Below are 16,090 nucleotides of genomic sequence, written 5' to 3'. Positions count from 1 at the left end.
TTTTGCAGAGAAATGCTGAGTTGATGTTTCATGCAACATCCAGAAAAAAGTTTCTGTTGGAGCAAAAGAGGACTAAACATATGAGAGATTGGAAAGTGTGACAGAGATTATTTGAAATTATATTAGTGTGCTGTTGCTGTGTTACAATATTGAAAACACACGTCACTATCCCTAGATATTAGATGCAAACACATTTAGAATTTGGGCCAGTGTGCCTGTGCACTGTCAGTGACCTGGCCAGAGAGGGCATGAGAGAGCACAAATTGGGTCACAAATTCAAAACTGTTCTGAACAGTGGCCACCAAAATATGTTTGGCCCAGGGCCCCAAAATCCTTAAGATGTCCCTTTTGGGGATGCTATAGTCATTCCTTCTTGGGGTGGCAAAGCTCTGCTTATAACAAGATGACTTTCGTTTGGAGAAAGATGAAAATGTGTAAGACTTTGTGCCCAAATACCAGAAGGACAAAAACCCTAATCTTGCGGTGTGGATTCCAAGGCGCCCTGATTCCAAGTGTTCTAATAGGTAAGGCTGGTTTGTATTTCATATTCCAGCTTTCCTCCATCGTTACATTGTCTATCATTTCTATTAGTGTGTCACACTGTGTGTTGTGCTGCATCAATGTTATCACAACCTGGCTGCATGGCATTGCCACTGTTTGGGGTGCTGGCTACATACAACTTTCAAATCTGGTTTCCTTGCTTTCATGTGCGCATGCCTGGTGGTGGAGGGGCGGGAGAAGGGGCTGACCGAGCTAAATTATTTTTTATTTCTACCAGGACACCGAGCAATGAGAATGTTTCCTTCGTTTTCACTATTTCTTTGGAAATTGTGTTTTTGTGTTTCATTTTCAACGTCTATTGTAGTCTGATTCATGGTGGAAATTATAAAAAAGGATTATGTTCGTTTTTGTGAATGTGTATATAGAAAATGAGGTGCAGGGACACATTTTTGGTAATGTATTCTGAGGCATGTGAGGTGGGTGTATTATTTAAATGTATTTTACATCAACTTTGTCGATTGGGTATTTGCTCAATTGATGCCAGTCTGCAGTTGTTGTGAAGACATTACATGTTGGTTCTCAAACTTTGTTTCGTTGCTTTGATTGACCAGACTCATGATAGAGTGCTTTCAGCACTCTATTTTGTATGGGTGCATTATATTCATGGTTGTCATGCTGTCATGCACCTACGCACATTTATATCGGTTGCAGTGTTTTATGATTATGAACATGTATCCAGTAGAATCATTTAATCATTCATTGTAGTGGAATGTTATAATATGATCATGTATTTATCGTCATGCCTGCGTATACAGAGAGCAGGACGGTTTATAACCATATAATGTAAGCGTTTTTGTTTAAGTTGCCCGACTTCCTAGGCCCAAGACTGTACTTGTTTTTGCACCTCCTTGACTTCTCAAGAAATAAATAAAGAAAAGCATGTTGTTTTCAAGAAATGGCAGTGTTTTCATCCTACTGCAGGTATCGGAATGCAAACTCGTTATTTTCAGATTGGAGAAAATGCAAGGAATGCTTTGAAGACAGTTAGAAGCGATTCGTGTCTGGCTGGTCTGGGAACCAAGGGCACTTGTTGAACAAAGGAATACTAATTAAAAGAGCGTGAACCTTCCCACATAGAAAAAGTTGCACTGGAAAGTATTACCAGGATGAAGTAAAGAATCGAATTCTATATTGTGTGATGTGCAGGGACTGAGACCCCAGACTTCTGCTGGCTTTCGGAGAGAAAGGAGCATCTTAGAACTCGCTCCTAGCCTTAAGCACCTTAACCCATTTGACATGAGTACTTCTCAGGAAGTCAACACGTGCTGACACCTTTGGGAATAGATGGAAGGATATTAGATAGCATCTCACAAGATCATTAAAAGCAGTGTGTACATGAACAATGCCCTTTTAGAACAGACAGATGCGTTCGCGTACCTGGGGATTACCTTAGGCAGGAAGCTTAACTGGAAACCTCACATTGATTTGCTAGCTTTAAAACACGCACAGCTGGCAGGAGCTCTTGTGAAAGAACATAGCCGCTCGTTTACCAAGCCCATAGCCCCTGCTGTTAAAATATATACCACCAAGGTCACCACTTCAATCCTATATGGTGCAGAATTATGGGGTTATGAGAACATCTCCATCTTGGTACGAGCCCAGAATAAATTTGTCAGAGCTATCACGAGCCTTCCGCAATCTTCACCACTGTTGCCCCTCTTTATGGATTTGGATTGTTTACGTATTGAGGATTTAGCCCGATATAGACCAGTAGCATTCTAGAGACGGCTCTGGGTCACTCCTGAGCTTTCCCAAAATGCCAAATCTCTTCTGGATTTCAGGGGGGTTGGTTGTTTGGGCAAGATTAAATGGCTACAGAATGTAAAAAACACCCTGTGTGGGATGGGGATGAGTGGTCTACGGGAGCACCCTGAACAAAACCCGTTCCCAACAAAAAGGGAGTTTAAGACTGCCTATTAGGATATGATTAAGAGTAATTATTTTTCCTCTACTATTAGGCCCACCCTGTCGAGGGACTTTTTGACGCACAAACAGGACTTTCTGCTTGAAGCTTACTGGGATGTCATCCTAAAACCAATGGATAGGAAACTATACCACCAGTTTAGGGTTGGCTCTCTTCCGATCAACACCTTTACAAGTAAATGGCTTCTGCATGGGCCAGATCACTGTCCTGTTTGCCTGGCCCAGACGGAATCCATATCTCATGTTCTCTTTGTGTGTCTGGCCTATAAGTTACCCAGGACTAAATGTTTGAAACCTATCTGTATGAACCTAGGTACTAGATCTGCCACGGAGGCGCTAAGGATTCTGCAGACATCCACTAACGACCCAATAGGTATTGCTATGGCGAAATTTTTGAAATGGGCTTGGCTTATCCGTTCCAAAAAACTAAGAGAAACCCAAGTCTAGTCATAACTACTCTTACGTAAAATATTTTAGCGTGGCCCTGTTAATAAACTTACAATGGTGTTGAATTATTTGGTCTCACACATTTTATCGATGTATTTCTATGGTTTTATTGTGGTTTTTGTACTCCTGAGCCTTTTTACATGATACAATTTTAAGTACTAATTAATGTTTTTAGCGATATTTCTTATGATTGCTATTTACGGCTCTGTGTTCTTATCTTAAGCATTTTGACTTAATACTGTTTGTGCTGTCTTTTATGATTATTTTAATCGAAATAAAGACTTAATGATGATGATGATGAGATAGCATCTCCATTAGTATAGTGTAGGGACAGATTTGTTTTATTCCTAATGAGAAGATATTTGGACTCTGCTTCTATTCTGAGTTGTATTCTGATACTTGAATTCACCATTGTATTCTTGTTATGCCGAATTGCTTATATTCGTAGAATCGGCTCTGTATTGTTTTTTTGTATATCTATACATGCTTACGATGTGTATACATCTTATTATTCTTGGTCTTATAATAAATTGACAAACTTAAAGACGGTGTCTGTGGTATTTTCAGGTATGATATTGCCATCCTGTTACAAAGTGTTTTTCCCCTCCACCACCTTTAGTAGGTAAATAAAAGATCCTGAGCGCTAATTGTTAGGAGGAGACAGAGGTGCAATTTAGCGTAATCACTCATAATGTCCAGGTTGAGGTGTTAGAAAACACTTCCATGGAGGCTGACTTCACCTTCTTGTCAGAGGTGCACTTTCCATCATTCTGTGAGCCCTACAAACAGAAAAGATTTCAATCTTCTTCCAGGCTCATGAAAACTGACCAGGAGAAGAGGCTAATAACTCTAGAATATGCCCCCCGTAGCCAGATGATGAGTTATGTGGTTGAGGGTGACAGACTCTAAACATGAACATTGATCTCCACACTTAACCATGCCCAAGAGAAGGAGGCTGAGAGGCATATAAAAATTATGAACTGCACTCTGAGTGGGCAGGAAGACTGCGTGCCTCCACTGGCAAAGGAAAGAAGACCACCAGAACACTGAGAAATTTCTCCTCATATAGGTTTGGCTTTAAAGTGCATACTAGGAGACGCAGTAGATTAGATCATGAGTGATGAATTAGGAGGACCTAACATTGGGCCTGGGCATGGTGGAAAACGAACTATTTTGGATAAAAACAAAACACAGGGAATGGGGAGAAGGGAGAAGGGAACTGAGCTACTACTTTGCAAAAAATAAAAAATCAAGGCATGGCAAGCTACGATTGTTCCATCAGCCACCACAGGCAGGGCCTGGGCTACACATCACACATCAGTGGTTTTAAGAGCAGGGAGAGAAGTTTAGTCCACCACCGCAGACCATGGGGTAGCAAAGGAACGACTTATTAACATGACTATTTGATCTTAAAAAGACACTGACAAGTCTTTAGCTGTAGGGCTTTAATAACTATGTACAAAATAGGGAAGATACAGGCAGGTGATCAGTTCTAGACTGGAGGCAACGCTCTACCAGAAAACACGTTGTGCATGAAAAAGTATTTGAACCTTTTAGGAGGAAGAACCATAAAGTTTGTAACATAAAGGAAGGCTTTGGATGGAATGGATGAATGACTTAACACAGGCCTAGTGGAGCTATTTAGAGGAATTTAAAAAGCAGATGAATCCCTCCTTATTGGGACCGACAGACCACATTGAGTGGGCAATAGAAGCATAAAGACCTCCAACAGATCTAGACATGTTCTGGTGATGATGTTGCCATAGCCACTAAAAGACATTAGACTCTGACTTGAGGCCAGGCCTTGTATCCATATCATCCTGATGCCATCCCCACTGTGCACAGAAGGTAGTGTCTGTAGGCTAGCATGAATGATCGTATTCTATCCAATTTTACCACAGGACTGCGATTAATTTTGCTCAGTGGGTTGATTCTTTTCTAATAAATACAGAGGTGTTTATAGGGTGAATAATTGTTTTGAGCTAAACTGGAGTGGGACTTCTGTTATACTTGGGAAAGCAGATTTTGAGGTGAGCTCAAGGAGGGGAGACGGTCGTACGAGAAAGGGCCTGGCAGGGTCAGTAACATGCAAGTTGCTTAGTATGAAAGACTTTGGGTAGAGTTTGCCGATTGAGGATGGAGTTTCAAAATCCCTCACACTCTCTTAGGTATCAACTTCCACAACTCTATCAGATTGCTCCTGGACATTCACCCTTCCCTCCCTCTGGTATTGAGGCACCCTCAAGCACAAGTTGTCACTTTTTTATTCATTCATACCCCAGGATGGGGCCAATATTATTGTCCGGAGTTGTGCAAATGAGTGAGGCATATCCACTGTCATTAATGCCCCTAAACAGACCGTAATTTGGCACCAACCTGAATAGAGTGGAGTCGAGGTAGCAGGAGTTGTAGTGTCCCTGGATTCCCTTCATCTGTCCCACCATCTTGTGCAGCGTTTCGCTCTCCGTGACGGTTGGAATGCCTTCACTGTTGTCTTCTAACACTGAGCTCATGTCTGGGGAAACAACAAAGAGGCGCATCAGCAAACTAGAGTACTGTAACGCCCTGAACGTCTCAGGATCGTTTAACAGACACGACAATGAGGACGCAACCACTTGTGAAGGGTTAGTTCTTTTAATGAAGGCAAATAAAATACAAAGAACAAACAAAAGTTATAGTCACTGGAATCCTCCAGGCTAAGTACGTTACCAGCCCACAGCACGGATGGTCCTAACCGTCCTCTGCATATACGCCGATCCCGGCGTATGCCAACAGAGGGCAGAAATGAAATGGCCGACAATGCCAATCGGTAGGCTGTGAGGGGCACGAAGAGTGTTGGGGAGAATCGAGGAGTCAGGGAAACACCCAGCCGGGGTCTCTACCTGAAGGGAGCAGCCGCTCAACCTCTTCCTCAGACTGCACCGGGACGCGGAGTCACCTCCTGGTGATGCGTCACCGATACCCCAATCACAAGCAAGAAGACTGAACCGAGAGCAGCCGCTCGATCGATCCTGTGGACTTCCGAGTCTGTAACGCGGCAAACACCTCCTGGTGTGCGTTACAGCTGGCAGTCCCTGTGTCTCTGGTCGGGCTGGGAGTTACGACTCCAACCAGTAAAAGCGCCACTGCGCTTGGACTCAGCCGAGTCAAAAAGCGAAGCTCAATGGTTGACCGGTAGAGCTTCCGGGTCCTTCACAGGTGACGATGGGGCAAGACACGGCCCAGGGAGTAACGACTCGACCTACCTCCGTTCTTGCCTTACTGGAGCACCACTCCGGAACACTGCTCTTCACGAAGCAGGTACGTCGGTGTAAACACAATATCCGACAGCCTTGTACCTCCCGGTTCCTCCCTTTATAGGGCGTGTTTTCCTTGAGTTATGTAACAGCTCTCCTGTTTACATAAGGGCGTGTTTCCCTTGAGTTATGTAACAGCTCTCCTGTTTACATAAGGGCGTGTTTCCCTTGAGTTATGTAACAGCTCTCCTGTTTACATAAGGGCGTGTTTCCCTTGAGTTATGTAACAGCTCTCCTGTTTACATAACCTCTCAACCGCTAAGCATCCTGGGAGATGTAGTCCGTTTTCGCTGGTTACCGTTTTCCTCCCCTCGTATGACAGGAATTCTTGACAAGTACACACCAGCTCTTCTGAAGCAAAGGACAATGAATAACACTCTAATGAAACCACTAGAGGCTAAACCGGTGCTGAATTTGTAAAAGAATAAGAGCCAGCACCCACTGTTTTTCTCAGAAGCCTGGGGTCAGCGTTATTAAATTCCATCTACTGAATTCCTCCTCATGCCTCTTTAATCCACCACTAGATACAACCACCATTTATTTCAATCTTGCATGATCCTGCTTTCTTCCCTTTTCTCGGTTTTCAGTCTTTTTCTTCCAAATCCTTTTCCCCTTGTGTGTTTTTTACTCTTTTGCTCTGGGTCAAAGTCTTATGTGGAAAAAATGTGCTGTTCTCAAAACTGGACTTAACCATTTACATGGTGGTTTTATTGAGTGTGCATGTGTGTGCATGAGTGACAGAGAGAGCGGGCGACTACAGATGTTTGCAAGTGGCCTGGGATGCCTCAGTCAAATATAAGATGTGTCCACCTTAAGATTTAATATGCCGGAGTTCAACAGACCTTTCGGTGTCACTGGCAAGTAACTTACTCTACTCCACCGCTATGTGCCCTACAAACCAGGAGCATAGCTTAGTAAGTGAGATTCAGGGGGTGAAAATCTCAACTTTCCCAACTAAAAAAGCAGTGAGCTGCAGGATGAATGAATAGGGTGGCCAAGGAGCAGAATCAGTGTTGATTTACAGAAGGTGGGTCTCTGGGGCTTATTTAGAGTTTGGCGGACAGGTACTCTGTTGCAACAATAGCAGAGCAGCCTGTCAGACAAACTCTAGGTCCACCTGCCCGATTTTGAGTCGAGTGGATGGAAAGTTTTACACTGATGAAATACAATATACTGCATCAGTGTAAAACTTCTTCTGAAGCAGTAGGGGCCATCAGAGGTAAGCCATCCAACCATCTGCCCTATCTAGAGTGGACGGTAGGATGGCTTTTGTTTACTGTCCTTCACTGGCAGGTACAGTGAGAGTCTGTAAAAGAACAAAGGTGATCCCGTTTCATAAAGAAAACTCCCTCGGTGTGTGGGTTATTCGTTTTTTTTTTCCAGAAACAAAATCCCACTTTGTAAGTTTTCTTTTGAAAAATAAAAAACTATAAAGAAGTTTGACAACTGACCATCACGTTTGACGGAGTCGCCCGTCAAACATCGTGCCATATAAAACTCTAAAAAAAAAAAAAAATTGTCCCATCACTTTTTGTGTGTTTGATTTCCAGTAATATACCTGGAAACCACAGACTGACACTGCTTTCCAAGCCTACTTCTGCCAATATCTTTGAATTCCAAAAAGTAGTAAATCTGCATCCATTCAAGGCGCACTTCTATGAGTGCAGGTTTACTACTTTTTGGTAAACAAGTCACTATATATATTCAAGTTTCAGATCCCAAAAATTAACAAGATAAAATCTCATTCTGAAACCAAGATGACGAGAAAAACCAACACAGACACATCAGACCCGACTTTTGGCCCAAATACCCACCTACTAAGTCAATAATGCATTTATTAGGGGGTGTCATACTACAGACTCCTCCCCCCTGAAGCTACACCTTGGCACAGATGTGTAACATGCGACTGAGTCTGGTCCAGCCTTCCTTGCCTCTCACAGTCATAAGTCTGACATGTCTCTGCTGTACATGTTGAAAGGTTCATGTACTGACTTGTGACTGACTCTGTCACGGCCCTGTGGGTCTTTTATTTAAATTTCCCATTTCTTGTGGCAATTAGTAATACATGACACCGATTTAGTTTCTGTTTATATTTCACAGTTTACTTAATCGTGCATTCTCTAAGAGCATTGGCTATTTCCAGGAAGTTGTGTTTTTGTATTTTTTTCATGTAGCATATTATTGTTGCATGGGCCATACTCTGAAGAGAGCTGCCTTCAGGTGTTTATAACAGGCCATGATTGAGAACTCTGGAGTTGAGGCTAGCGGTTCTGCGAGTCTCTCACAGCATATGCAAGTGGGTCGAAAAGGTGTTCAGGATACATGGTCATGCAATCCTTGACCTCTCGGCAGAGCTCACAGAACAATGGTCATGTATTCCAGGTGCAATTGTGATTTTGTGCAAAAGTGTGTGGAGGTGATACAGTGCCAAAACATTGACAAGGTGAAAGTAAAAGAAAATGCAGTTCTTACAGGTGAATGGGTGCCTTGTGTTCTTGGGGTGGGGAAGTGAAGGAGATGCGAGGAAGTGCGTTCAGAAGAGAGTGCTGAAGAGAAAATAGATGAGGTGGAAGATATGCAGGTGGAGGAGATGTGGAGAGAAAAACAGTGTATGTCTAACTTGGAGTGAACATGACTGGAGGGATTGGGGGGAACAGCCATTACATCGCGGGTTTTACCACGCGTTGCTATTACATCGCATGCGTTACGACGCATGCGATGTTACAACGCGTGGTAAAACCATGCATACCATTACATCGCATGCGCTTTTACAATGCATGCGATGTAATGTGGCGGCTATGCAAGTCGTTGTGAGGAAACTCAGGCTGTTTCCTCACAACGACGTGAAGCAAGCAGGAAGGAGGAAGCAGGATCCAACGGCGACGCTGGAGAGGAGAGAGGTAAGGGGGTTTGCACTTGGGGTGGGAGTTAATTGTTTGGGTTTAGGGTAGTGTAAAAGTAGTGTTCTGTGTGGGTTTTTTTTAACGTTTTAGTGTGTTTTTGTAGTGTAATGTAGTGTATTAGGGTTTAGGGTAGTGTTGTAGTGATTTAGGGTAGTGTTGTAGAGTTTGTGTAGTGTAGTGATTTAGTGTTTTAGGGTTTAGGGTTTAGGGTAGTGTAGTAGTGTTTGTGTAGTGTAGTGTTTTTTTGGGTTTAGGCTATTGTCGTTTTTTAGGGTTTAGGGTAGAGTAGTAGTGTTTGCGTAGTGTAGTGTTTTAGGGTTTAGTGTAGTGTTTGTGTAGTGTGGTGTTGTAAGGTTTAGGGTACTGTAGTGTTTTAGGGTTTAGGGTAGTGTAGTGTTTGTGTAGTATTTTAAGGGTAAAGGATAGTGTAGTTTTTTAGGGTTTAGGGTAGAGTAGTAGTGCTTGTGTAGTGTTTTCCGGTTTAGGGTAGTGTTTGTGTAGTGTTAGGGGGTCGTGTAGTGTAATGTAATTGTAGGTAGAGGACTGGGGCGGGGAAGGGTTGTGTAGGGGTAGAGTAGTCACTTACCTTCCAAACTAACCACGAATATAGCTTTACCACGCATGCCTTTGCGTTGTAATGGCATGCGTGGTAAAGGCATATTCGTGGTAATAGTTTGCGATTTAATGGCATGCGATGTCATTGACATCGCGTAGTAATACCCGCGTTGTATTGGCATGCGTGGTATTACTATGCGATGTAATGACATACATTCGTGATTGGGGCACTCTGAAGAGCACTAACACTTCCACAGGTCTAGGTAATGTTTAATTCATAGTATCACAATTTCAGCCTTGAAATATGTTCAATATTACTTAATTTACAACAAATTTACTGTTGTTGCTCATTTATTTTAAATAGCTAACAGCCATTGACAAAGCCAATAGTCCTAACTGGCTTTAGGTGTAAGTCACTTGTTGTGTAATATATCTGGATGTAATAAAAGAAAACACAGAAATGCACCAAAATACTGGTCAGGTGGCACACTATGGAAATCACAGAGATATTGTTTACATACTCAAGTCACGGCCTAATTTACCTAGGCCATGCCCTTATAGAGACCCCACAACTTTTACATCCCACTTAAAGCCCTGGATAAACATATGTAGTACTTTAGCTCGTTTTAGATACAGTGGGGGGAAGGCCCCATTGCCTGAAATCTTAAATAAATATACTGTGGGCCTCACTAAGCCCAGTATGCCTTTTACTCTCATAGCCTAGTGTAGACATTGAAGAATGTGGTGAGGTGAGTATGTGGTTCAGAAAGGGCCCATCCTGCCCTCGTGATATACTGACTTGCGTGTCTGTTTATGGTGCAGTTGAAGGGATTGGTAATACGGTGGAGGAATGGATGGAGGCTGTAATTGGTGAAATGATGATGCATGCAGGCAAGTAATTGGGCGCTATTATTTATTAATAATAAATTACAGGAGTTTGAAACACAGTCATTTAAACTTTCGGCCACTTTAGAGTGGGATTATTGTAATTGTAATGTAATTGTATTTATGTAGCGCTTACTACCCCTGACGAGGTGTCAAAGTGCTTTTCGGTAGGTAGCACGCTACTCCAGAACCCAAAAAGGATTAGTGGTGTGTTATTATAGGGAAATATGTGTTAAATTGAGTGGTGGACATGTGAGTCTGTTAGTTGTATTGAATAGCACAATGGAGGGATAGAAGAGGGAAGAATCTAGAAAGTGTTATTTGGGAGATCATAGTAGCCAGAACCCTGACGAGGCGTCAAAGTGCTTTTCCGCGAGTAGCATGCTGTCCGGAACCCAAAGAGGATTAGTGGTGGGTTAGTATGAGGAAATAGTGGTGTATACAGAAGATACGGTTTCCACAGTGTTAAGGTCTAACCGTTGTAGTCCGTAAATCACTCCGCAGAGATCCTGGTATATTATCTTAGTAGTATAAATATCTGAACGAACAGCATCTGTACAGCTAATTTTCTACTTTCATTTAACTTTGACGCTGGGAGGCAGATAAATGCAAGCAAAGTCCTAGACGGACATGGAGAAAACTCCGTGCTAGTTGAGGACAAGTTTCTTTGTTTTAACGAAAAAAATGTTTTGTTTATTTTTTGTGAAAAAAGAGAAGTGCGGAGGCGCTATGCTACCATAAGAAACTGGGCAACTGCTTTTATGACGAAAATGCTCCGCCGTGTTAGAGGAGCACTTTGGTTATCATTACCTCTCCAAAACAGTGGGAAAAAAAGTATGGGGGCTTATTTATGGGCTCTTGCATCACTTTTGCGCCGCCGTTGCGTCACTTTCTGTGACGCACCAGCAGTGTAAAAAATGCACCATGTCGCATCATATTTACAAAGTGACGCATCTAGGTGGATGCATCACTTTGTAAACCCCTGAGCCACATTATACATGCGCCAGGTATAATGTATGCAGTGGGGGCATTCTGACGCAAGAAAGGGTCGGAAAAGGGACTCAGTGAAATCTATGAAATATATGAGATTTCACTGCACCACTTCCAGGACGGAAATGCATCAATATCTTACGCCTGCCTCATGGCAGGCGTAAGACTGATGCAGGCACAGTTAACATGGGACTTGCCCATGTGAAATGACCCATTACAGGAGTTGCGTCACTTTTGTGACTCACTCCAGCAATGCGTCTTTTTTGCGCCTACAGATACGTCAGAAATACTGACGTATCTGTAACTCCTTGCGACATGAGGCATCATACTGTAAGTATGATGCATCAGTGGTGTCGCAGGGAGGGCGCAATGAAAAGTGACGCATCGCTGTTTTCTTGCAGTGATGCGTCAGTTTTCATACATGAGGGCCATGGTGTGTGAACCGCCATGGGACGAAGAGGGAGTGTCTCTCCTGCTCTTGACTGCGGAGGACCATCCCCACATGTTCCAAATAATCCTCTGTATTGGTTTTTAGTGGTCTCTGCGTGTCAAATTAATTCCTGGGTAAAGCACATTCACTGCATTTACTGTTTCTTTTGTTTAGAGAACGGGGTCCGATCTCAGAAGGTTCCTTGACTTCCCCACCTCGGGTGTAGCTTATCAGCGCACGTGGGGTCATTATTAGGGCCCTGGATTTGCCCCTTTAACTCTGCTCCCTTAAGTTACAGATAAAGGGGCCAGAGTTACTGAAATTACAGGCAGGAGTGCCCCCCCGGAATGTGGGGGCACCCCTCCACTTTACATTTCAGAGGAGGGCCCCACAGCCCTAGCAAACCTGCAATGAAATTAAGTGAACTAAAAAAACACATCTGAGTAGCTGAAACTGCTGTTGCCTCACAAAGTCGATTGAGACAAAGTGGATTAGTAGCAGAGCTTGCATTTCTAGGCTTTAGGCAGGGGTGAGACCCCCCTTAGAGATGTATGAAACTGGAATCTGCAGTTTCCACCCAGCAGTCCTGGAAGGCAGGCCTGATACGGCTGGGAGAACAGAGACAAGTTGCAGGATGAGGCCCACTGCATCCAAGCTAGCGCCTAGCTTTCTTCATCACTTGATTTCAGTTTGCTTTCCCTGTACTCGGCGTTGAGCAGAGCATTCTGTAAAGGAAATATTTTGTGCTGTCAGAACATCCCACTACTCACCCCCAACAGAGGTGACCTCAGTGGCCCACTGGTGTGTGGTCCACTGTTGATGGCAAGGAGAGGATATGAGGATCCCCCTCATGATACCTTGTTGAGGGGCCTCTGAAGACTTTGATATGCCATTGATAACAGGTAGAACTCTAAAGTTTCCCATAAAATGAGGAATTACAGGAAAGCAGTTGTGTCCTTGCTTTGATTACATTTATTTTTCTAAAATATCTATTTGTGTATGATGCAGAAGGTGTACAGTGAGACCACTAGCCTTCTGTTTTGTCACCACGCTATTGTATGGATGTTCCAGTTCCTTCAGCATCAACTGCTCACCATCACAGCCATTGCGGACAAGTATATGGGAACAGCCGCTATACTCTAACTGCCAGCCAGCATCTTTATGACTACAAAGCGCACCTGAAAGAGGGAAATTAACAGTGGTAATTGGAAATTAAGGAATATGCACAGATCTGCAGGAGAGCAATTCTAGGCTGTCCCAGAATTCCTATCCTGGCAATGACCAGGAACTTCAAAATAGGAATTTGCACAATTCACTCTGAACTTTTAGAATTCTGGTCAACTTTAAGTTATGTGTCGCTATATCGAATGAGACAATATCGCTCTGTGATAATATCGATCCATTGACCACCGCTTTGCATTGTAAGGTAAGTATATTTGACTAAACGTAGCTCCACCTACACTTACCTTGTGAGATAAGTGTAAGTGGAATTAAGGAAGTAATTATATACTCTTACCTTCCAATGTAGTGATACGGTGATATAGTAGATACAATTGAATTGTATTTAAATTGACACTGTGCTGTCTACCCCTATGTGGTGCTGACGTGCATTGCGGAAGATTGGCCTTTAACAATATCTAACACCCTGCTATCAAACAGGTCTAATTCTGGCTTTCACCATAAGGTTATAGTATCTTTATGTTCTATATCACATGTGATACACTGACTCCCCCATCAACTTCACGCGTAAAAATTATAGTTTTTGTTATGCTCAAGGAAGTGAGTAAAATGTTTTAGGCTTGGTGGAAAAAATGTATAATATGAATGTTCTGTGCACTGGAATGTCGATTTAGGAATCTCTTTGTTTCAAACCGATAGACTAATGCCTTTTGACTCTGACATTTGAAGAGAATTCGCCCTGGGGATTATGGCATACACCTGAGTGTATATCACAGTGTGTTATCTCGAGGTTCCCTTACCTGAGTGAACTGCATCTCCCTCAGCCTATGTATCTGACATGAATAATGCACTGAGGTATTCAAAAAATACAATCAGATGTACAGAAAGTGAGTGGACTTTGGGTCAGCCAATGACTTTCATGTAATTGTCATGGTGTGTCATTGCTTGCATAGGCTGTCTGTTGAGGTCATGGCATTTCATGGATGGTTAGAATGTCTCATTAGTGTGCCTGATAGGTTGGACGATGGGGCACAAAGTAGTTTAATTTACAGGTCTAACAGAACAACATGATGTGTAGTTTGTAGTTGCAAGCCAGTGCATCTTGTTGTTTGGATGCATAACCCTATAACAAACACCCATTCGAATGGACTAATTGCAAGTGTGCAATCCATTTTAAAGCATATACTATCGATCTTGATGACTCAGTTAAGAACACCACAATTATATACTTTTCTTTGAACTGAAGCAAAGCAACTAACAGAATCAAAGAGAGTATATCGTAAGATGGTGCGGCATGCGCTAAAATCCCCCGAGTCTAAGGATCATGTTCTGAGATTGCAAAAATTAAAGAGGGAAGTTTAGAACAGAAACAAACAAAGTGCAACAGTGAGGACAACGCTTATGCAAAACTATTTCATGCTACTTCAACCCGAAATGTACAAGCTTATCGGACCATGGTAGGATGTGGTACAACTTCATATAAGCAGCCAGACAACTTATTTATCTCTAGTGATAAATGGGGATCCCACATTAAAACTTTGTGTAAATCAAAAATCAGCTGCCAATATATACCGTTAAAAAATGTTGGAATGTACCCCGATATTACGAAGGATGAAATATCTAACCTAATAAAAAAGCTCTTGTCAATCTAGAGCTGCCGGACCAAATGGTATACCAAAAGATCTGGTCAAACTAAATATAATTTATTTGAGATCACTGTTAGAACAGCTGTTTTTGCATGTAATTAAGTTAGGGAAAGTTCCATCTTCCTGAAAGGGGGCAATTGCACATCCAATATACAAACGAGAGCTGAAAGTTGATCCAACCCAACCAGCTACAGATTAATTGCATTATTGGATTTTAATTGGAATCTGTTTGCTTAGCACCTTCATAATACATTAAGGCTGTGGACGAAGGGCAAAGCACTAATTCCTATAACTCAAACAGGGTTTTGCTCAGGAAGCTAAACAGTCAATAACATTTTAACATTGACCATACGAGGGGAAAAAACATGCATACAGAAAACAACATTACATGCCTGTTTCATGGACGATTCCACGGCATTAGAAAAGGTTAATCAGCAACAGCTATGGAGCAAACTTATAGCATGGGATATAGATTGTAACCTTTTGAACCTCATCATTGAACTACACTCCAATACTTGGATACAGGTAAAACTATCGACCAGCAATACATTATCACTTAAAGTTTGTTCTGCAAACGGCCTTAGACAAGGATGTATCTCAGCCCCACTATTATATTCCTTATACATTGCTGACCTAAATATATTGTTAAAGGCTGACCAGGGTATTCCTCCAAAATTAGGAGGTAAAAAAATACCATATCTGGCATATGCGGATGGCCTAGTGATCCTGTCCCAGAGGCCCAAAGGACTACAACATCAACTCACACAACTACATTTGTACGATATGGAGAATCGGCTAACTGTCAATCTGTCCAAAACAAAAATTATGACCTGGGGATTTCACACAATAGCTAGGGAGTGAGTACTAGGAGAATCATCAATTGAAGTGGTAAACCACTATGAATACCTTGGAGTGACATTCGGTACTAAGTTATCTTGGGCAAGTCACCAGGTCAATAGGAAATTGAAGGCACCAACGATTCCTAGGTCGGTGCTGTTTGGAGGAAAAGCGATTAATGCATCACTCAATGCCCTACAAATGAAACTGGTTCCATATTTATTGTACGCATCCCCAGTATTGCGCAACAAGGCCATCTCCAATTTAGATTAATTGCTTTTGTAAATGTGTACGCAATTTATTACATCTACGGTCGGCAACTCCTCACTGTATTATGAGACTGGAATTAGGCCTAAAATCTATGGTAACGCTCCATTAAAGAAGTACTCTGAACTATATTGTCGATTGTGCCAAGGCTGACCCAACTTCATTTAAATA

General features: G+C 42.4%; 1 protein-coding gene across 1 annotated transcript in view; it reads right to left on the bottom strand.

Moving 5' to 3' along the window:
* The window catches only part of LOC146812104 (ubiquitin carboxyl-terminal hydrolase CYLD-like), a 181,685-nt gene that overhangs the window by 76,226 nt on the left and 89,369 nt on the right, over positions 1-16,090 (bottom strand). The window contains exon 4 of the mRNA XM_085619106.1: positions 5,308-5,446. Coding sequence (XP_085475232.1) covers positions 5,308-5,446 — 139 coding nt within the window. The remainder of the gene's footprint in view (positions 1-5,307; positions 5,447-16,090) is intronic.

Source organism: Triturus cristatus, chromosome 7, assembly GCF_964204655.1.
Source record: "Triturus cristatus chromosome 7, aTriCri1.1, whole genome shotgun sequence".
In the NCBI taxonomy this organism is placed as follows: domain Eukaryota; kingdom Metazoa; phylum Chordata; class Amphibia; order Caudata; family Salamandridae; genus Triturus; species Triturus cristatus.
The sequence above is the reverse complement of the archived record's forward strand: the minus strand, read 5'-3'. Positions and strand labels throughout refer to the sequence as shown.